The sequence below is a fragment of the Syngnathus acus genome, chromosome 11 (assembly GCF_901709675.1).
Source record: "Syngnathus acus chromosome 11, fSynAcu1.2, whole genome shotgun sequence".
NCBI lineage: Eukaryota > Metazoa > Chordata > Actinopteri > Syngnathiformes > Syngnathidae > Syngnathus > Syngnathus acus.
In genome coordinates, this window is record NC_051096.1 from 8,281,120 (window position 1) to 8,302,964 (window position 21,845).

A 21,845-nucleotide genomic window follows, 5' to 3' on the forward strand; every position below is an offset into this window, starting at 1 on the left:
CCCTAACCCTATCTCCAGCTCTAGCTCTAACCCTAACCCTAGCTCTAACCCTAACCCTAACTCCAGCTCTAACCCTAGCTCTAACCCTAACCCTAGCTCTAGCTCTAACCCTAGCTCTAACCCTAACCCTAACCCTAACCCTAACCCTAACCCTAGCTCCAGCTCTAACCCTAACCCTAGCTCTAACCCTAACCCTAGCTCCAGCTCTAACCCTAGCTCTAACCCTAACCCTAGCTCCAGCTCTAACCCTAGCTCTAACCCTAGCTCTAACCCTAACCCTAGCTCTAGCTCTAACCCTAGCTCTAACCCTAGCTCTAACCCTAACCCTAGCTCTAGCTCTAACCCTAGCTCTAACCCTAGCTCTAACCCTAACCCTAGCTCCAGCTCTAACCCTAACCCTAACCCTAACCCTAGCTCTAGCTCTAACCCTAGCTCTAACCCTAACCCTAACCCTAACCCTAACCCTAACCCTAGCTCCAGCTCTAACCCTAACCCTAGCTCTAACCCTAACCCTAGCTCCAGCTCTAACCGTAGCTCTAACCCTAACCCTAGCTCCAGCTCTAACCCTAGCTCTAACCCTAGCTCTAACCCTAACCCTAGCTCTAGCTCTAACCCTAGCTCTAACCCTAGCTCTAACCCTAACCCTAGCTCTAGCTCTAACCCTAGCTCTAACCCTAGCTCTAACCCTAACCCTAGCTCCAGCTCTAACCCTAACCCTAACCCTAGCTCTAGCTCTAACCCTAGCTCTAACCCTAACCCTAACCCTAACCCTAACCCTAACCCTAACCCTAACCCTAACCCTAGCTCCAGCTCTAACCCTAACCCTAGCTCTAACCCTAACCCTAGCTCCAGCTCTAACCCTAGCTCTAACCCTAACCCTAGCTCTAGCTCTAACCCTAGCTCTAACCCTAGCTCCAGCTCTAACCCCAACCCTAGCTCTAACCCTAACCCTAGCTCCAGCTCTAACCCCAACAATAGCTCTAACCCTAACCCTAGCTCTAACCCTATCTCCAGCTCTAGCTCTAACCCTAACCCTAGCTCAGGGGTGTCAACCTCCAGTCCTCGAGGGGCCGCATTCCAATATGTATGTCCAATATGAGTTACCCTCGTTAAACACACCTGCGTGAAAAGTTTTAGCTCCTTTCGCGTTCTGCAGGAGCTACAACTTTTCACGCAGGTGCACTTAACGAGCAAATCACACGGACACTCCATTAGGTACACCGCCATTTTCAAGTGTAACTAATAACAGGCCACTTTATTAGGGAAATATCATGGTCAAAGGTCACAGGTGTCAAGCTCTAGTCCCCAGGGCCGCGGTCCAACATGTTTTCCAAGTGACCCTCGTTAAGCGCACCTGCGTGAAAAGTTTTAGCTCCTTTCGCGTTCTGCAGGAGCTAAAAGTTTTCACGCAGGTGCACTTAACGAGCGAATCACACGGACACTCCATTAGGTACACCGCCATTTTCAAGTGTAACTAATAACAGGCCACTTTATTAGGGAAATATCATGGTCAAAGGTCACAGGTGTCAAGCTCTAGGCCTCAGGGCTGCGTTCCAATATGTTTTCCAAGTGACCCTCGTTAAGTGCACCTGCGTGAAAAGATTTTGGTCATTTTCACGGTCAGCAAGAGCTAAAAGTTTTCACGCAGGTGCACTTAACGAGGGAATCACACAGACACTCCATTAGGTACACCGCCATTTTCAAGTGTACCTAATAACAGGCCACTTTATTAGGGAAATATCATGGTCAAAGGTCACAGGTGTCAAGCTCTGGTCCTCGGGGCCACGTTCCAATATGTTTTCCAAGTGACCCTCGTTAAGTGCACCTGCGTGAAAAGTTTTAGCTCCTGCAGAACGTGAAAGGAGCTAAAACTTTTCACGCAGGTGTGTTTAACGAGGGTAACTTGGAAAACATATTGGAACGCGGCCCCTCGAGAACTGGAGGTCGACACCCCTGCCCTAGCTCTAACCCTAGCTCTAACCCTAACCCACGACTCGTTCGTGAACGGGAAGTGACGTCATTTTCTTCGTCGTTTTGTTTTACGGCGAGGTGGCACCAGCTTCAATGCACATTACTACTGGTTGAAGTCATATGAACTGAAAAGAAATTCGTTCTTTTGAACGAATCGTTCACTCACGAGCCAACACTATAGGAACAGCCGATTTTGCAGTTTACCAGCGAATAATGTTGACTACTTTTGAAAATATATTCGTAAAGCCCTAGTCATAAATTAAAATATCAGAACGTAATGTGTTTTAAAAAAGAAAAAGTTTAATGTTTTCTGCTCAATCAATGCTGAAAAGAACAAATTAAGTTCACCATCATTTTCAAATATTATAGTCCAAAATAAAATCATGTTGATATATAGGCAAATATTGGTGTCACTGTGACTAACACATGCTTTGACAGTTTGAACAAGTCAATGAGAAAAATGATTTAGTGTGACAACATTTGTTGGTGAAATTATATTCAAGTTTTGATGTGCAAAAGCCTCATGGCTTTTTATTATTTTGCTTGCTTGACAGGATTGGGCAGGCTTGGGAACCAAAGGTGCAGCTGCCAGCCTCCGTTGACATGCCGTCGTGTTCCTTTGCTTTATTGGTGATCACCAATAAAGTGCTCGAAGAAAACAATTGTTGTGTGCTTAAGTCTAAATCAAAACATTTTTCCACCCCTACAAAATTCAATTTTAGTAACAGGCTTTTGTGTATGTGAAGACAAATCCCAACAGGAGTTTCCCTTTGGAAATCAGGACTTGCACTTTATTTCTACAGCATCATACATATATACACTTTTATAGGCTTTCGTTTCATACAAAAACAATTCATGTATACACGGGAGGTGAGAACAATGACCTATTTTAATACCACCCCCAAAAATAAATATCAAACAGTTGTGTGCAGCTCATTTGAACCCCCCCCTCCTGCGGGACGTGTGCTTATCTTCAGTGGGGAAAACCTCAGGTGTGATGACATCACGCCTGCAGAAAGGCAATTTATACTTTTGTTGTTAAAGGTACTGGGCAAGCTACAAGTCACAGCGTAGGACATTTATATAAATGTGGCGTTCCCGGCGCACGCACGCACGCACTCGCATCACATGTAGAAAACAATGCATACCATGTAGAAACAAAAGAGAAAGTCAGAAACAAAAACAAATAAAGCCAGAAAACGTTACCTTCCCTCCTGTTCTTGGTGGCGTTAACGACCAGCAAGACTATAGCAAGAGTGGAGTGTGTCTCATTGGTGATGACTGACTAAGGAAGGCCTTTTCACGGCCTCCATTCTCTAGAGCTTAAAAGGTGCATGGAAAATGCCAATTTGGTGCAAGTGCTCATTTATCGAAAATCACTTGCATCACTCTGGAAATTCCATGGCAGGAAAAATGAGCCTTTAGCTTGCCCTCATTAAGCATGATAACCGCCTAAATTGATGGATGGTCTGTGGGATGATGATGACGACGACGACTTCTTTTTTTCCTTTCCCTCCTTATCACCATCCACAAGAAGAAGACATTTCTTCTCCCAAAATGACTTGACACGGCACCTCAAGAAAGTCTCGGTTGCACCACATGTTTGGACGGATGACGTGAGGAGGAAGACGTGAGATGCATAGAGGACTAGTTTGGATCATAGTTGTCCTCTTGAAGCCCTGACTGTACAAGATTCCTGCTTCTAGAATGATGAACAAAAGAAAGCCACCGCTCCGCTCCGTGTATTAAAATAGTGCCGTAGCAGGAGGAGGTGCTCCGGATCACCGGCTGATGTCTCGGTTTGCTTCCCAGCTCTTACTGCCGGCCGCCGCCTCGCTGCTCCCCCCAAAATCAAAGAAGGGGTGCTTGAGCGAGTCGGCGAGGAGCAGTCTCTTGGAGGGCTCGTACTCCAGCATGCTTTCGATGAGGTCAAACAACTGGTGGTGCTCCTCCGCCTCTGACAGCAAGTATCTCTGGAAGAGCAAAAAAAACCCAATGAAGTCATTGTTTGGTAACGCTTAGTGTGTGTGCATTCTTTTTCCCTGCTCTCACCCTCAGAGGCTTGCAGTTTTCCCGGACGTATTTCCCCGCTGAGGAGCTCTCATCCCAGTCCAGACGGCCTCGATAGAAGTACTTTTGCTTTCTGAAAGAGGTGAGGCGAGGCGCATCAGGGTAGGACTGGAATTCTTATCATGATGCTTACCTTTTTGATGTTAGTTATTCTCACCTGGTCTTGCGGATCATTCTGGATGGCACGGGTCCAAGGATTCTCTCCATCATGGCCAAATGCTCCCTGTTGTCATGAGTCTGACAAAAAGAGATTGAAAGCAACTCAGACACCGAGTCATTCTCTGACTGTCTTTGAAAGGAAGTACCTGAAACAAGGTGAAGCCCAGGTAGTATTCAAAGAGGATACAGCCGATACTCCACACGTCACAAGGATGGCTCCATCCCATTTCTAAGCAGCGCAAACAAGGGGTCAACATTTGAAATGGATTTGGCAACCGACCGGGTCGTACGGCCAAATGGAATCCTCACCTAAAATGACCTCGGGGGCTCGGTAATGCCTGGTGGACACAATGGTGCTGTGATGCTCATGGTCGAAAGTGGCGCTGCCAAAGTCCACCACGCGTACGGCCGTGCTCTTAACCGTCCTTTCGTCTCGTTTCTGCTGGCCGGCCAGCCAGCCGGCCGCACAAAAAAAATGTTCAAGGGTGAACGTTTCTGAACGAGAATTAGCGGCATATCTCGTTTATTTTTTTTCTTGTGCTGTTCCTCACTGACCTTCTCCACATTATAGGACATGGTAAAATCCGAGTTGACAAATAGGATGTTTTCAGGCTTTAGGTCAGTGTGTGTCAACTTATTGTCATGGAGAACTGTGAAGTCAAAGAAGAAAGAGGTTTGACAGGAATGGTGTATTTGCACGAGATGATAACTCAGCAGATCCCACCAGATGCTCCACGACAGAAGAACTTACACTTCACAGCCAGACAGACTTGGTAGGCCATATGTCGGACTTGACCGATGGAGTAGGGCAGGTAGTTGTTCTCTTTGAGGAAATCGAAGGTGCTGAGAGCAAGCAGCTCAAAGGAGATACACATGTGACCGTGGTAGTCGAACCAGTCGTACATCTGCACGCACAGGCTGCAAGATACGCGGAAGGTGGAAAAGGGAGTCATTTGTAAACAGCGCATCACTTAGTCACTCACAATTGGTTTTCTGGATCCTTCTCGTTGATCTTCTCAAGCACATTGATCTCCAGGCGAGCTGCTTCTTTGTACTTCTCCACATTCTTGATAATTTTTAAAGCCACGCTGGATGCACCCCTTCCAAAAAGAAAACTTGTTATTGACAACCTGAGCAGTAAGCTGCTGGTTGAAATGACGCCGCTCACCTGCGATGGTCAATGCACTGCATCACCCTCCCAAAAGTGCCTTCCCCCAAAGTACTGACAATCTCATCTACAACATAGCACAACGAGAAGAAGGGACAAGGGAACAACAGCAGGGGAAGAAGAGAACAGGAGAATTAGACAAGTGGATCCGCGGGGGCGAACGCATCCTAGAACCTATCCAGGGCTGCAGGCTAGTCAATGGGGCAGGCTTGAAACAAACGCTGATAACACTACCATACATGAAGGATCAAAAGTGGCCCTTTTCTTTGATGACCCATTTGCAGCCCTTCCCAAATTGGAAATCTTTTCAATGTGTATGTGAGCGTGTTGAAATGGAAAGGTGACATGATCTTCTATCATTTAATGAAGAAGACAAAAAAATAGAAAAGAAAATATTGGAAAGCACTAGCTAGCATTTGCAACGCGTCAGAGAAACAATTGCAATCGAGGTTCTACTTTTAAGTAACCTGTGAAACATCGAGAAAATGCTCCACAGCTTAAGAAGGGAAAAACGCAGAAGATAACTAAAGTCCCTCACAGAATCTTCGCTCTTGCACTCCACCCGAATTGAGCTAGAGCAAAGAGGTTTCTAGCAAGGCATCATCATCATCATCATCATCAGGCACTCCCATTCAAACGCTCTATTGCTTTAATACTCATATGGAGAAGGGTTACGATAGAGTAGTGGCAGTGAGTACATCTCTCTTGTAGGACGTCCCCACTCCGACAGATCAGGTGCCCTTCCTCGTCGTCCCTCACACTCAGTGCCCGCGTCCGGCTGTTGCTCCGCTGTTTTCGCACCCAAACCGCCATCAGCAGGTCACGACACGACCAAAGGGAACATGGGGGGATTCGGGGGCAGCCACAGGCGGACGAGGAGGGCCGAGGTTGGGCGGGCGGGCGTTCGTTCGTTGATGGTGTCGGTGGGTTTGGTGGCCATGGGGCGATTCACGCGTGACACCACGTGAAGAAAATATATAACGATAGGGATATAGTGCAAGGGAACAAGTCAAAGATCACATGATGTCCTCTGCTCCCCCCCCACCCTCAAACCACAGCGGCTTCAAAATAACTAAGCAACTGGCACATCTATCCATTTTTTTCCTCAGAAAAGATTAAAATCACAGCTTATTAGCTTGACTCGTCAGCTTTCATACAATAGTAAATCCTAAGGCGGGACCAAATGTAGCGAGCAGGAAAGTTACAACCTGCTCATTTGGTCTATATTGCTGGATAGACGTGGGCTGATACAAAGAGACATTTTCGCAAATAGATTTTCAATGCTAATATGATCAAAAATAATATTTGCATTTTTTGGGTGGAACATTTTCATTTTTTGCACAACACATACTAAATGCCACTTGCTGAGCCACAAATTTGCACTTGACCCAAAAAGCAAAGTCATATATTTAAAAAGAACAACGACAACAACAAAAAAAACATGGCTGCCCAATACTAATTGATAGATTAATGACTGCAAAATTGTGCAATCACTGAAAATGCTCTCCCAGCGTGACACACCTATATAAAGAAAAGACAAAAGAAACAAATAAAATGCTTTTGACAAAAGAAAAACAAATCAGAAAGATTGCACTACTTACCAAGTCCAGGGGCTGTGAAGAACAAATGGTTAAAGAAAAAAAGAGGCAGAGAGAGAGCTGAGCGCGATAAATAGAATAAAAAATAAATAAATAAGGGAGAAGGAAAAAAACAAAAAAAAAACCAGGGTGAAGATTGTTAAAGGCCCTCTCAGGTCTGGCTGTACTCACCGAAGACGATGGGCTATAGGACCTGGTTCTACGCCGCCTTCGTTTGTGCTTACGCCTGCTGCCTTTTCGTCTGTACGAATCATCCCGCTCCCGTTCCTTTTCTCGACCCCGTCGGTAGTCGTACATGCTTGGGGAGAAGTCGCGTGGATAGTAACTTTCAGCTGCTCCGTGCGGCTCCCTTTCTCTGTCATGGTCGCGATCTTGATCTCGGCTCGGATCCAGTCGCCTGTATCCCTCGTAGTATCTTCTGTCAAATGCTCGTTGCTCTGCTGAGCGATTGTCAAAGCTTCGACTGCACAGAAATAAGATTTTGACAAATGGGAAGTCAGAAAGTAGCTGAAATCTCAAAGTCTGCTTTATTGTCAATTTCTTCACAAAGAAATCGAAATGACGTTCCCGCTATCCTTCTTTGTTACCATCTGAAAGCAGCATATTATCGACATAAATCCTAAAAAAAAAAGCATACCTCCTTGAGCGTACGTAACTCGCATCGTGTCTCTGTCCTCGTCCCCTTCGGTGGCGATCCCTGTCTCTGTCACTGCTCGAAGAGTATGTGGGCGATCTTCTGTGTCGGTGTCGACGCCATCTATCCTTTTCTTTCTCTCTGTAGCGATCATTGTAGCTGCTGCGACTGTCTCTCTCAGAGGACGTGTACCTTCTGGTGTAAGGCATCTGCAAGAGTTTTGGAATGACAAACATGTAAAGAAAAGGGCCCACTGTGCAAGACACTTGAAAACTACTAGCAAGTTGAGAACCAATCGATGTGCATGAACAACCTCAGTCGATCGAGTCAAGTCAAACTTTCGTATGTGTGTGAGGGGGGTGTATCTTTAGTAACTTTGAGTATATCTGAGGAGCAATGTGCAGGCAAGATTTGGAGCAAGCCTAAAAGCGGGTGACCATGAAATGACACCATGCACGTTGGGGGAAAGCATATAAATAGCCCCAAAAAAATGGCATGCTCTCGATCACACACTGCAAAAGATTTAGCTGAAAAGGCAACAAACTAGAGGCAAACACAACCCTCTGGCCAATAGTACTGCTTGTTTTCAATTCCTTTTCTATCATGCGACCAACTTATGATACGTTGCAAACAATGTCTCTTTTTATTTGATTACTATACGTTATTGCTCGAGTCAAATGTGTGATGTTTCGTTGATAGCAGCAAATGATGTGCAAACCAGTGGAGGCACTACTTTCAGACAGCAGTATTTGCTCATGTAAATAATTTGACCGCCATCTTAGCAGCTATGCTGAGGGAGTTAGCACTCGTGCTAATCATTTGGACTGGATGCCGTTTTTTAACGACACATTTCACTTCGGGTTGAATGCCTACCGTTTTAGCAGCGAGCCCTGTACGTTTGTCCCACAAGAAGTCCGTGGTGCTGGCTTTCTTGTCACATTTAGAATATCATCGGCTCGGTATCCCAAGCTCCGTTGCTAGCAAATAGCGTTGTGTTCGTGTGCCAAGCTAGTTGTAGCCGTGACTAGTGGAGCAAATGATAGGTTCCATGACACTGGGAAATCTGGATGGCCAATGGACTCAGAAAAATCCGATTCCTGAAATTGGGGTTAACGTTCACAGAACTCGGTGGAAGGGGCGGGACCCCGGGGGTTGGTACACCTCACTCAGACGTTGAAACATTACGTCGCGCAATAGTGACGCCCGCCCGTCGTCAAACATCAAAATACCATGTTTACTCTCACAGCCCGATTTCGTTTTCGTCAGTATCAACCATTTCTTTCTGCAATCTGGTTGTTCCCAACTTCCAAGGATCCGTGAACACATCTTGGGACCGGAACCGGATGTGCTGCTTGTTATCGTACTTGGGCAGAACTTGTGGCGAAGCCGTTGTCGACATTTGACAATGTCGTTACTTAATGCAGCATTATGAATCGTTTTTGTTTTGGATCTTATTCGAACTCTATGTCAGCGATGCGGTATTTACTTGCTAGTTACTTATGTCTGTCTAAGTGTCGGAGACACACGCTAGTTGCATTCGTGACCTTTTCTGGTGGTGTTTAGCGGGGGGCAACGCGGGTTCGTGGCGTTTAATCGGCTGGAATTTCCGAACGATCGGGACACTACTGCTCCAAACATGAATCCATCGAAGCCATTTGGAGGAGGTTTCCAAGCTACGAGCAACGCTAATCCTAGTTTGTTCCCGTCATTTGGACAGCAACCCTCCGGCAGCCTGCCTCCCAATGTGGGCATTTTCCAATCGTCAGCGTTTGGTCTGCCATCGGCCTCCAAAGTAGCCGGTCATACCATGTTTGCACAGGGTCCTTCGTTTGGACAGCAACCAGCGCAAAGCGCGTCGCTCTCCAGCCAGTCTCCAGCTTTAAGCCAACGTCCTGTGGGAGCAAGCAACGCTGGCTTCGGTGGCAATGCTGGGCCAGCATTTGGAGCTATGAGTGGATCAAGCCAGAGTTCCGCTTTTGGACAGACACCCGCATTTGGACAGCAGTCTGCATTTGGTCAGGACCCAAGTTTTGGACAGCTCTCTACAGGTTTTGGACAAAAGCTCCCAGGCTTTGGACAACAGCCTGCAGTATTTGGAAGCACCCAAAACAGCTCAGGATCTACTGCTGCTTCATTAGTGCCACCTCAGCAGATAAGTTTTGCACACTCTGTATTTGGACAAGCACCAAGTACCACTGCTGCCGGTAGTGTGTTTGGTGCTAGTCCGACCCAGAGCAGAGGATTTGGATCTGAATTCAGTTTCAAGCCAGCCAGTGAAGTTCTTTTCAAACCCATCTACAGTGGCAGTCCTGAACCCACTCACCCTCAAACCACGCCACTGTCCACCTTACCTTTTGGTAGCACCACAGAGAAGACAAGTTCCAGCACTGCTGGTAGTAGCAGCTGCAGCAGCAGCAGCACCATCACTGGCTTCTCTGGGGCAACATCGGGATCATTGGGCTTTAGTTTCTCTCAGCCTGCTGCTGCTCCATCCCTTCCGGTCCAAAACAACCCACTAGCAAGTGTCAGTAACAGCGGCCCTTCCAGTGCTCTGCAGTTCACCTTTTCCCAGCCTGCCGCCGCACCCTCCGGTTCCAACACGAACGCTCCAATCAGCCAGCCTAAAACCCCATCCACTTTTAGCTTTTCAACCAAACCCCTCCAAGCGCAGACGGCTCAACTCTTTGGTGGAAACGCTATCATTCAGCCCTCCGCTTTCAGCGACAATCAATCCAAAGCGGAGCCCAGTCAAATGAGCCAGGGTGGAGACGCAAATGTATTTGCGCAATTTAGAAAAGGCACGAAACGTAAAGAAGAAGACGCCGCCGCAACGGGTGCGCCGCAAGCTATTGCGGAGGAGGCCGAAACAACGGACACCTCTTCACCCAGGCAGCCCCCAAAAAGACCTCTCATGAGAACTCGGCCCACTGCGGGGCTCTTCAGCAGAGCGCTGAGCGGACTGCGAAAAGCTGCCACCACTTCAGTCCGACAAGAGGGAAAGGAACCTCTGCAGCAGAAAGCGCAGCTGGAGGAGTCGACGAGCGAGCATCCCCAAGTGCTGCGTGAACATGCCACTGCTAGCACGTCGGCCGTACAAACCCTGAGCACTGAGCTACTGGAAAAAGCCCAACAGTCAGGTGAGCGTTCACACTCGGTGTCCCCTGAAAAGAATTGGATTTGTTAAGATCTCTCTTTTGCTTTTCAATTTCCACCGTGCCCATAAGTCCTCCCTCCACCTCTCTTTTTGCAGACTTACAACACCCCCGAGAAGTGATGGCCGAAAGCAAGACGCCAAGGAGAAGTGGCGCGCCGAGTGAGAGCTTGGACAGCTTGGACAGCGAGAGCGGGACGTCTCCCGCTGACTGGACTGTCATTCAGTGCAGGAACATCCCGGCGGCCCTCAACAAAAAGAACATCATTGAGAAGCATTTTTCTCAATTTGGCAAAGTTAGCAAGCTCCAATGCCGGCCTTCCAAGGGATTAGCCATGGTGCACTTTGAAAGCCACGTGAGTTTGTTTGTTCGTTCGTTCATCTGTTGACAGACAAAAGTATTGAAAGTGACCACAGCTGAGGTTTTCTTTTTGATATGTGCATTCTTTCTGGCAGGCATCTGCAGCCAAGGCAAAGAAGAACGGGAAGCTCCTGCATCAGCATGAAATCCTCCTTTTGTGGCAGCGAAAGAAGCAAAGTGCGACTCGATTCTTCAGTAGACGCCGAGCAGCGACATTGCTCAACATTTCTGCTCCACACCTGAAATGATTTGTGTCTGTTTGTCAGGTCCAGGGGATAAAAGCAGAAGAGCCATGGGGAAAAAAGCAGCGGAGAAGGGCAACGACGCTGCTAATTTCAAGGCTTTCAAACGACCCGTACTTAGCGACACCTTTACCCGCAGGTAAAGGACAATAGAACGCTTGTTATTGCAGCAGAGTGCGCTGATATTTTGTGTGCCTAGTAACTCACCGTTGAAGAGGCCAGCAACAACTCTCCAGCTTGACTCGGAACTTCCGAAGGAGAACGTCACCACCACGACTCAGCTCTCGGAGTGCCTCGCGCCCCTCGTCGGCGTCACGGCAGAGACAACGGAGGACAAGTACCGGCTTCTAGAGCAGAGGGACAAGATCTTGCGACAAGGTACGCTTTCAGTTTGTCACCGACTTCTCATTAGCCTCTGTGGCTAATTGTGGGAACGTCATTTCCATCTCTTTGTGTGTCTTGGCATGTGAAGAAAGAAATGGACAATAAAGCAGACTTTGACTGTTCTTTAAGCATCACAAACATACTCTTGAATGATGTCCTCAGGGCGGCCCAAAAGCACGGACCTGGACCTCTCCAAGGTCTTCGTAGGAACGTGTCCTGACATGTGTCCTGAGAAGGAGAGATACATGAGGGAAACAAGAAATCAGCTCAGCATATATGAAGTCCTCCCCAACACAGAGCTGGTACCGTTTGCCGTATTTGATCACGATACGATCGCTAATATTGTTTGCAGTCTGCTCTTCGTGTCCAGTGCTTACGTATCATCATCGTTTGTTCAAAATTGGAATCAACAAACATCCAGGTGGACCACGTAGCAGCCATCAAAGAGTACAGTCGTTCATCCGCCGACCAGGAGGAGCCCCTTCCTCACGAGTTACGCCCCTTGCCAGTACTCGGCATGACCATGGACTATCTGGTCACTCAGATCATGGACCAAGGTCACGACAGCTTGCGGGATTGGTACGATTTTGTCTGGAACAGGACCCGGGCTATCCGCAAGGTAGCAACGATCGAGTCGGATTGCTTGACTGTTGATAAATATGGCGTTGACTAATTCCAACGTTTGCCACAGGACATCACCCAGCAGCGTTTGTGCTGCCCGCACACAGTGTCACTGATCGAGAAGTGCACACGCTTCCACTTACATTGCGCCCACCATCTCTGCGAAGAGCCAATGTCCGTTTTTGAAGTCAAGATCAACAACGAGAACTTGACAAAGTGCTTGCAAAGCCTGAAAGAAATGTACGAGGACCTGAAGGGCCGTCACGTCTACTGCCCCCGCGAGGCTGAGTTCCGCCAGTACAGTGTCCTGTTGAAGCTCAACGACGGCGACATCCTGCGGTGAGCCTCGGTATATGCATACGCTATACTGAATAATAACTTCCCGTCTTACCTGTGCAGTGAGGTCCAACAGTTCCGTGACGAAGTGCGCAACTCCCCCGAAGTGCATTTTGCCGTGCAGGCTTTTGCCGCTCTCAACAGCAACAACTTTGTGCGCTTCTTCAAGCTGGTGAAAAGGGCATCGTACCTGGCCGGTTGCCTCCTCCACAGATATTTCAATCAGGTCATTCCTTTTGCCTTTTTCATCCAATAACCATTTTTAGTCAAGTGACAGAGATGCACTTTCACTTGCTTATTACGTAGGACTATCAAAGACAAAGAGGTGCAACCATTAATTGCCTTTACTTTGTAAAACAATGTGCAGGTCCGAGCAAAAGGATTGAAGACCTTGAACGCTGCTCACACCGTGGGTCCGCGCTCAACTGCTTTTCCTGTGGACGACATCGTTCGGATGTTGATGTTCTGCAGTGCCAAAGAAGCAACTGACTTCATCCAGAAGTACGGCCTCAATGTCAGCGAGGGGTAAGTATCTTTTTTTACAGTGGCTATCATGAGAGCGAGCGAGCGAGAGATCAATCATTTAAAAAACAACAACAACAACAACAATCTATGAATCCGGTGAAATGAAAAGCTGTGTGTTTTCACCTGTTCCACGTTGTGTTGACAGTGTGGTGGATCTGAATCGGGTAGCCTATCAGGAGCCGGAGGTGCTATCCCAGAAGAAGTCTCAGGTCATTCAGGCTAAGAAAACAACATCGACTGGGGAAGTGGTGAATGGAGGCCCCCTCCCCAATCCCCCTCAGCACAAACCTGTCTGCACCTTTGACTCTTACAACAAATACAGAGGAGAAGGCCCCTTGACTGAGTCTGCACCCAATCAATTGAAAGGTATTGTCACCCCAACGCATGGATTGATTCTACTGGAAACCTTTGCCGTCTCGTCATCGATTTTGCTTTCGTTTCTTTAGCTATTGCTGCCAAAGTAGAAGTGAAGGCCCCGCCCAGCATCCAATTCCAGACCCAAGTTTCACCTGATGTCCCCAATGTTTTTGGGCTGAGAGCAGAGAAGACCGAGTCCAGCATTTCTTTCCCAAACGTGGCCCTCCAAGCTGAAGCAGCGCAGCTCCTCCAGCCTGTAGCGCAGCCTCCCGCTGTCAAAGCACCGTCACCTCAACCAGCGTTCAGCGATGAGGTGGGAAAAAGATTTGACTTTCTTAGTTTCATAGGTCAGATTTCATGTAACGGGGGCTGTTTTTTTTGGGGGTTTTTTCCCCCCCCCCCTCCCTCTATGCCCAGGACATTACGGCCGAAGTGGACTGTTTGATTGACGAAATGGTTGAGACATCGGCAAGAGCGGTAGCTGCTGACGGTGCCGCTTATGCCGCAGCAGCACTTGTGTAAGTTTGCATAATTTGTCATGCATATTGAAAGATTCTTTTGAAAGCGGGGAAACTGACTGTGCCCTGCTACAATTTTCTCCTGATAACGGTGAATCTATTTTTTTTCAATACTATATCTGCAGTGAGAGCAGCGTGCAGGCAGAGTCCGTACTGAATGAAGTTTTAGGTGAAGTGCTACAAGAATTGTCTTCTAGCCAGATCCTTCTGGAACAAGAGCGTGTCGCTGAAGAGCAACGCAGGATTGAGGAAGCAAGGTTCGTCCACTATTGTCCTCTTTAAATCTCATTTAAATTGACTTCCTTAATGCTTTCACCAAAATACCCATTTTCTGGTGCTGTGATCACAAGACAAACGAACGGGTGGCTCTCTCTGTTTCAGGCGGAGACAGGAGCTCGAGAACCTTTTGTCCAAGTTCAGGCTCTCTTTGTTCGCAGAGATCACGCAGGAAGTATTAGATGAGACTATCAAGGAGATTGCCGCCGCGGTCTTCCGGTAAGGCTCAGTCACATATTCAATGGGAATTGCATTGGCGATTCTTTTTCAAGATGGTTTCGCCCTACTTTGGGAACCGAATGACAGATTTCATCCTTTTCAGGCAAGCGGTGGATGAGAAAGCACGCTGTATCGCTAAATGTTCTCAAGAAGTCTGCACTAGTTTCATTGAGGACACTTTGAAAGCAGACATTGCTCTGCTAGTCGAAGAAATGCTCACGGCTGAGCTGCAGCGCGCTCGCAAGTACATCAAAAGGTACGAAAAGTCGAAGCTTGCGCAAATCGATGACATTTGGCTCCATTTTCTTTTGTCTACTTATCTGTCCAAATAGGTGGCGTGATGTGGTAGCGGTGCGCCGGCAGCTGAAGAGACAGATGAGAGGTTTCCCGGCAGCTCCTTGCTTCGTGGACCCTCGCTTCAAATTGAAGGCGCTGGCTCCGAGCGCTCCGGCGCAGCAGTCTGTTGAGGATCTGACTCGTGGAATAGTAAACCTGGGAAATGCAGGAAGGTTATCTCTATCCAGCACCAGGTAGCTCTTTTCTTTTTTATGTGCACGTATGTGGCTTGGATCGTAACTAACCAACTCAATTGCTGCAGGGCATTGAAAATGAGATATTTGGCTGTACACCAAATGAGAGTCCACTACTACTATCAGCAGCTTCTTGAGTAAGTCTTGATTTTTTTTTTTTTGCTCTGCTAGCTTCTGGTTGTATGCTCCAAACAAATTGTGTTGCCTTTCTGCACTTATTCCAATGTTTGCGTCACAGCGAGTTAGTGTGGGCACCACTCGACATGCCCACACTGGTGATGGAAAATGTCCACAACCCACCTGATAGAATCTTCTGGAAAGCTGTTGTCTTACTGCCCAGTGAGCACGAGAGTGTCGCCAGCCTGGCAGACAGGTGAGCCGCTGGTAGTGACAATAACTTTGGCGGGATTTACACATCATTTCCTGTCCAGGATTCTGTCTGATTGGCTCGAAATGAAGCTTGCTGGCAGCCAGCAAGCTTCAAAGATGATGGAGGAACAGCGGGATGGAACTCTGCAGACCCTCCACCTGTCCAACACAATCAGGGAGAAGGGACATGGTACCCATGAAGTCCATGTCAGCATCAAGGTCAGTCTATTTGAGATGTGTTACATTGATTCTCGTGCTGTAGACGGACGGGGTGGTGTGTGTGTGACCTTTTCTTCCAAATGGATGTGACCCCTCCTGATCGTCTTCCAGGTGTCCAGAGGTCCGTTGTCTGAAGACGGTTTATCTCAAATGGAGGAGTGCTGCGAGCTGCAAGGGACAGGAGCACTGATCATGTTGCTCCCGGCGCTGACCTTCTCGGAGGACGATCGTAACGAGCAGGACGTACCTCTGCTCTCGGCCTTGCTTCAGCTCAAACAGTTGCAGCAAGCCAGCAGCTGGCACTGCCCGCTGCCTCTTGTCGTTCTGGTGCCGGGCCCTGATCGCATCACCTGCAACACTGGCAAACTTGAAGAAGGTGATTGTAAAAGCTGCATTGTGGTACCAATGTTGGACTTGAACCCATCTTTGTCCTTCCAGAACTGATGCTGCCTATGCTAGTAAAGGATGGCCTCATATCAGAATATATGTTGTCGTTCATCCCAGAAAGCACAAATGATATGCAAGGATCCAAAGAGGTAAGTCAGAAGTGTTGACTACTTACTGGAGGCGTTTTATGTCTTTTCCTGAACACTTCTTCTCCGCTGCTGTGTTTGTAGCTCAGCTGCGCTCTGCGTTGGCTTGTGCCCCGTGCACCTGCACCTATCCCACTTTGCTGCCGCACCCTGGTGCAAGTCGTGGAGGCCAACTTGAGTCAGGAGTTCAGCGGTCGGGTTTCTGCTCACTGCCAGCAACGTGCCGCTGCCGGCCTCCCGCCGCAGGATCCCGCTCCCGTCATCCAGCTATACAACGCCGTCATAAGCCACGTTGCCGCCGCGGTGTCGTCGGAGGAGCTCTCCAAGATCTCGTGGCCGCCGGGAGAGTTCTGTAACCCTGATAACGGCCAGTTTGTTCCAAATCTGGGCTGGAACTCTGGCTCACACCTGGCCTGGTTGCGTCAAGCCGTCCTCAACTTGCAGCTCCCGCAATGGAGGCAACAACTTTCAAACTCAGGTTCGTGTGCATGTGAACAACAGTGCAGTTGGAAAGTGGTACATTTCATTGAACCGAAAGTCTTTGATGAGCTCGATTCATTCTTTGTTTTTCCTCTAGACACTTGGTCCGAGCTGTGCTCCTCCATCTATCGCTACGCTGATCAGATCCAAGCGACGCATGGCAGTCAGCCCCTCATCATGTCACGTCTGGAAAATCTCCTGGAGCGGGTCAGAATCAAAAGCCAGCGCAGGAGAACCTCTGCTTCTAAGCAGAGCTTCAACTTTTGGGATGGGACACACGACGCAGATCCAGCCTGTAGTCAGATCCCTTGGGTTGACGTGCTGGTCATCTGCATTGACCACAAACTGAAAGACTGGCAGCTTCCTGAACCTGTCTGTGAAGGTTGGACTTGTCTTTGTTTAAACCCTAATGATTGATATGTGATGATAATTTCGAGTTGATGTATCTATCTTAAGACGCTATCACAGAAGATGGGGAAATCCTGGTTTACTATCTGAGGGAGTCATTAAAGGGCTTCCAGCCACCCGAGGAATGGATCGACTCGGTCGGAATGACGCACAGGGAAAGCCGGCGAGATGACAAAGGGTACAAAAGTTCTCCAAAGCCACAAGATGGTTCTACGCAGCGGTGATGCTTTTCGATTTGGCTGCAACTGTCTCACTGACTCCCTCTTTAAAGGACAAGTTCAGCTACCACCTGTACTACACCCAACCACCTGACAGTTAGGCATCGATTGTTCCCGAGCGTGCCGGAAGCCCCTCTGGACATCTCGCACACCCCCACAGCATTCGAGGCGCTTACCCACAAGGTGTTCCAGACGTTGGAGGAAGAGAAGACTGAAAGCAGAAGGTACTTACTGCTCCTGTTTCAACGCATATATCGCTTGTTAATCACGTCTTCTCCCAATACCTGTCTGCAGGAGCACGCAACAGCTCCAGCGTTGGCTAGAGGGTGGTGACTGTGTGGACGACTGGGCCACGCCACTCCTCATTCCATCTTCCATCCTGCTCTCCATGCCTGCTTTTGTAAAGCGCGACTCCTCGGCCAAGCCTTTAGATGCTCTTTTCACCAAGGTTTGGCATCTTCGTCCCATACGACAGACACCTGCGCATCTGGACCCTCACTAAGAATCACCTGTTTCCAGGAAGCACAGAGTCTCGAGCCAGTGCCGAAAGACAAGTGGTCCCAGAGGAGTCGTTTGTCGCTGACTGAGCGACTGAGAGAGCTTGAGCAGCAGATTGAAGCAAGCCAAAGGGAAGAATCGCTCTGCAAACTGAAACTGAGTGCAATGATGAGCATCGTTGAAGACTGAGCAAAGTTTTGAAGCTTTTCTATTCTTAATGTATACAGCGACTTATGCCATGTGACTTGTGCATGGAAAAGTCCATCTGGTGAATGCTTCCATTGAGGCCTTTAGTTATTGAATAAATAGTCAATGAAACAATAGTTTACGTACTTCATTTCAGACAGCGAAGCAATTTGATTGGATCTACAGTCTGTGGATTTGCTGCAAATCAGACGACGTTGCCCGTCATTTTCGAATCATGTTTTTCAGCTGCCGCTTGTTGCACTTCATCTAACAAATGAGGGACGTCAAGAAAACTTTATTCCGAAAATACTATGCAACAATACAAATGGTAACAATAACGGCACATCGCTCATAGGAAACATGAGAACTATTAGGTTACTGAAATGAATTGGGACGTAAAAATGATTGGAGTATTGATTTTTTTTCAATTCACGAATAAGGGTGGGTGCCAGCCAGCCAAACTAGGACGAAGCAGCAAACTACATTGACACGTATCATATGGTCCTTTCCATCTTACAATCAAGCAGAAGTCGATTTCCTTTGGCCCGTTTGGTGAAGGCAACTGCTTGTCACAGGCAGGACACGCGTGCCTTTCATTGTCCAGCGACATGAATTAAGAGTCCGTATGCAACTGGTTCATTGTAGCCATGATTTCCAGGCGCCACGAGCCCCTGTAGATCCATTCCTCACGTAGACTTTCCTAAAGATGACAGTGTTTCCTCAAATGGATGGACAAATAACCCTATTCTTGACTGCGCCAATCCTATCTGAGCGAGCGTACTTTCAAACGTGCATTGAGCGGCATACTGACCACAAAGCGGATCTGCATCAGGCTACAGTCGAGCGACTCAACCACACAGCTCTCCTGAACTCCACTGAGCTCCACGTTCAGGCTTTGTCCACACTTGACCTGGGCAAGGGGAGGGTTAGGCCAGACCTTGATGTATTCCTTCACAAATTCCCTGTGGTAAGTGTCACTGATGTCTTCCAAAGGGTCCTCCACTGTGATGGACGGGAAAGCAATAGAGCACAATGAAATCAAAGACCGAAAGTCCGGCTCCATTTTTAAAAGGTGCACATGACCCAATAATATTGTCTCGAATAGAAACGCATGGAAAGAAAGCGTCGAAATAGGAACGGTGCATCGAAAGATGCCCAAACCTACGTGGTCTGTACACCAGATGAAGATGAGGTATGCCCACATACAGCGCCGTTTGATCGTCAGCAAAGGCCAGAAACCTAAACAACAGAGGAATCAAACGGATCCGACTTTTGTCGCTACGCGACACGCGTCGGAGATACCTCTGACGGTTGTTTCTGATGGGAAACTCGGCCAAAATGCCGGAGCAGAGGGGGCCCTTGCACGTGGAGCCGATCACCACTCGGGCGCCGACGTACAAGTAGTCCAACTTGGGTGCGTTTCTGAAAGCGAGGTGGTGCGCCGAGACGAGGCGCTTGGTCTTGTCGTAAAACTGGACCATATATTTGACCTTATCATCAGCTAAGGGAAAAATGAAGAACATTTAAGAACAGCCTAGCTCCAGCCTTTTTCATTTTGGAAGTCGGGTGACAAAAAAAGAAAAATCTTTCCCCCTTCTTTTTTCCCTGACAGTGCAACGAGCAGATTTGAGGTCAACGGTTAACTCCTTAATCATACAAGAATGCAGATTTTTCTTTACCGACTTGGATCATTTTCATCACTTTCCCACGCTGCCAGCACATTTTCGACTTCTTGGCCAACACTTTCATTCCGACTTTAACCTCGGCTTGTGGCACTCGTGCGGGCACCTTACAAGAACGCCCGCCGGCCAAGGAGCTTGATGATATGCACACCACACTTTGAACTGTAAGCAGAAGGGACATTTCAAGTGGATGACATGCAACAAAGCATTCTGGTGAGAACAGTACCTTGGGGAGATGGCTGGACATCATCTTTCTCTTCTTTTCCATCATCTGGTCCAGTTGCCTTTGTCTTGCCCACGGAGTTACTTCCACTTGAGTTGCTTTTGCACTTTGTGTTCTTTTCAATGGTCTCACTTGTGCTTGCAGTGCTCCCTAGGCTGCTCTCACTTGAGGAGTTTGGTGTATCCGGGGTCTTAGCGTTGCCGCCGGTGTCATTTGTTTGACGTGATGTTTTTGCATCCTTCTTCTTTTGGTCCACCGATGGTTTTCTAGGAGATGTATTCATAGGCCATTTAATTTTCATACGTGGCCTTTTGTTCGGTGACGGCTCCTCTACAAATACGGAATCGCTTGCACTGTTATCAAACTGGGCTGAAACAAAATCGGAGTTGTATGTGTCAGACTTGGATGGAACGGGACTTGAGTGTTTACTGTCACTATGGTGATTTTTGATACGTCGCCTTTTCGGTGACGGCTCCTCTACAAATACGGAATCGCTTGCACTGTTCTCAAACTCGGGTGAACCAAAATCGGAGTCGTGCGTGTCAGACTTGGATGGAACGGGACTTGAGTGTTTACTGTCACGATGGTGATTGGCAGGATTTTCCCCAGGTATACCCCGTATTTGGCTTTTGCTCAAGACTTTTGTTGCCTCTCTAGTTAAAGTGACTTGGCTGTCAATGTCACTCAAGTAGTTGTTCGGTATAGGGCTGTCACTTCTTGGAGTATTGCAAACATCTATCTCAGACGCATATGACGGTGAACGGGAGATTCCTGCAAAGCCAAAGAAAGAACACACAGGAATTGTAAACTCAGCTCACTTGACGGATATTTGGGCTTTGAACAAATTCAAAATGTACCATCGCTTATTTCGATGACATCGTCATCAGAATCGGTGTCTGTGTATTTCCATCCCAGAAAGGCATAGAGTTCCTTCACAACGGCTTCATATGCTGTCGCAGAGCTGCTAGAAAATAACGGGGGTTATACCTTCTGTCAAAGTCAAGATTTTTTCGAAATGTTATATTCTACTCACTTGCTGAGTTCCAGGAGTCGGTCACGCTGTTTCTTGCACTTTTCTAGTTGGGACTTCATCGCATTACATTGCTCCAGTAGATCAGGAGGGGTCACATCCATTTTTGGCACGGACTCCGAAATCGAACTTTGGAGCTCTTCATGCGTCATGGCCAAATCATTCCTATCCATTATCACTGAAAACGATGCATTGTGGTTATGGATAGTAAAAAAAACAAAAAGAAGAAAACAATAGGAGACGTATGTATGAGCCTAACGATTTGTGGCACAAAAGTTTAGGGGTGGAATCGGACATAGAATTCGTTATCATGAACTACTGAAATATGACTTTATACTTGTGGTTAATCCGAATGACTTTCAATTTAATGCACTCAGCAAGCGTGATAGTTTGGCTTTTATTTGCGTTCTGGTCATAGTGACCTTAATATCAGCATCATGAAACAAAACAAGGGGAGCAAAAAAATGCGGAAACTTCTTCAGCTCTCAACTCACCTTAAAATGGCGCTCGGTAGACGGGTCCAATTAAGCAAGTCATTTATCGCATGAATACGTTGTCCGGGTATGGTACTTTACCGATAAAGTTAACGGCAATACCGTTGTCAATTTTAACCACGACAAAAGAAGCCTCTTAGAACACGTTTTTCCCCCCAAACTCTAAACTGTGACGGAAGGAGTCTTCGTCTTCTTCGTTCATCATTGAAACCGTTGCTGCCCTCCCATGGTCATAAGGACGAATAACATGTATTTTGAAGGAAGAAGCTATACTACTAGTACTTATATTTGAATCTTCTGTATCGCTACTTCAACTTTTCTTTCCAGAAAGAACATTTCTACAACAGTAAAATTCTTTTTATTGTAAATGCTGCAGCATGCATTA

General features: G+C 47.5%; 3 protein-coding genes and 1 long non-coding RNA gene across 10 annotated transcripts; 1 reads left to right on the forward strand and 3 right to left on the reverse strand.

Moving 5' to 3' along the window:
* Positions 1-2,733: 2,733 nt before the first annotated feature.
* clk2a (CDC-like kinase 2a) lies at positions 2,734-11,673 on the reverse strand. 3 transcript variants are annotated; one of them, XM_037264873.1, is made up of 13 exons: positions 11,562-11,673; positions 7,604-7,809; positions 7,138-7,429; positions 6,067-6,157; positions 5,369-5,435; positions 5,184-5,300; positions 4,952-5,118; positions 4,756-4,850; positions 4,510-4,639; positions 4,347-4,429; positions 4,199-4,278; positions 4,024-4,114; positions 2,734-3,944 (listed from the first exon to the last, which is right to left on the reverse strand). In XM_037264873.1, exons 2-13 carry the CDS (start codon positions 7,807-7,809, stop codon positions 3,753-3,755), a joined length of 1,611 nt encoding a protein of 536 aa, XP_037120768.1. In that variant the 5' UTR covers positions 11,562-11,673; the 3' UTR covers positions 2,734-3,752. The 3 variants fall into 3 exon arrangements, with proteins under 3 accessions (XP_037120768.1, XP_037120767.1, XP_037120769.1); XM_037264872.1 differs by lacking the exon at positions 11,562-11,673 and adding an exon at positions 8,474-8,661; XM_037264874.1 differs by lacking the exons at positions 6,067-6,157; positions 7,604-7,809; positions 11,562-11,673 and having other exon boundaries at positions 7,138-7,264.
* LOC119130872 (minichromosome maintenance complex component 3 associated protein) lies at positions 8,933-18,168 on the forward strand. 2 transcript variants are annotated; one of them, XM_037264865.1, is made up of 28 exons: positions 8,933-10,737; positions 10,851-11,107; positions 11,208-11,307; positions 11,379-11,493; positions 11,554-11,732; positions 11,901-12,040; positions 12,160-12,357; positions 12,430-12,698; positions 12,759-12,921; positions 13,063-13,220; positions 13,366-13,586; positions 13,667-13,890; positions 13,995-14,095; positions 14,221-14,352; positions 14,477-14,590; positions 14,694-14,846; positions 14,923-15,120; positions 15,189-15,257; positions 15,359-15,493; positions 15,552-15,708; positions 15,820-16,084; positions 16,147-16,244; positions 16,326-16,719; positions 16,819-17,103; positions 17,178-17,307; positions 17,401-17,571; positions 17,642-17,795; positions 17,867-18,168. In XM_037264865.1, exons 1-28 carry the CDS (start codon positions 9,237-9,239, stop codon positions 18,032-18,034), a joined length of 6,249 nt encoding a protein of 2,082 aa, XP_037120760.1. In that variant the 5' UTR covers positions 8,933-9,236; the 3' UTR covers positions 18,035-18,168. The 2 variants fall into 2 exon arrangements, with proteins under 2 accessions (XP_037120760.1, XP_037120761.1); XM_037264866.1 differs by having other exon boundaries at positions 11,208-11,289.
* On the reverse strand, positions 12,943-15,650 carry LOC119130875. Its single transcript, XR_005099547.1, has 3 exons — positions 15,534-15,650; positions 13,344-15,082; positions 12,943-13,129 (listed from the first exon to the last, which is right to left on the reverse strand). It is a non-coding gene; the product is annotated as an uncharacterized LOC119130875 (long non-coding RNA).
* On the reverse strand, positions 18,122-21,677 carry setdb1a (SET domain bifurcated histone lysine methyltransferase 1a). 4 transcript variants are annotated; one of them, XM_037264870.1, is made up of 10 exons: positions 21,461-21,671; positions 21,362-21,388; positions 20,970-21,142; positions 20,794-20,900; positions 19,940-20,707; positions 19,711-19,875; positions 19,334-19,532; positions 19,197-19,270; positions 18,843-19,033; positions 18,122-18,731 (listed from the first exon to the last, which is right to left on the reverse strand). In XM_037264870.1, the coding sequence occupies exons 2-10, from the start codon at positions 21,380-21,382 to the stop codon at positions 18,645-18,647; spliced, it is 1,785 nt and encodes a 594-aa protein (XP_037120765.1). In that variant the 5' UTR covers positions 21,383-21,388; positions 21,461-21,671; the 3' UTR covers positions 18,122-18,644. The 4 variants fall into 4 exon arrangements, with proteins under 4 accessions (XP_037120765.1, XP_037120763.1, XP_037120764.1 ...); XM_037264868.1 differs by having other exon boundaries at positions 19,197-19,532; positions 21,461-21,672; XM_037264869.1 differs by having other exon boundaries at positions 19,197-19,532; positions 20,970-21,131; positions 21,353-21,388; positions 21,461-21,672.
* Between the last annotated feature and the right edge of the window lie 168 nt (positions 21,678-21,845).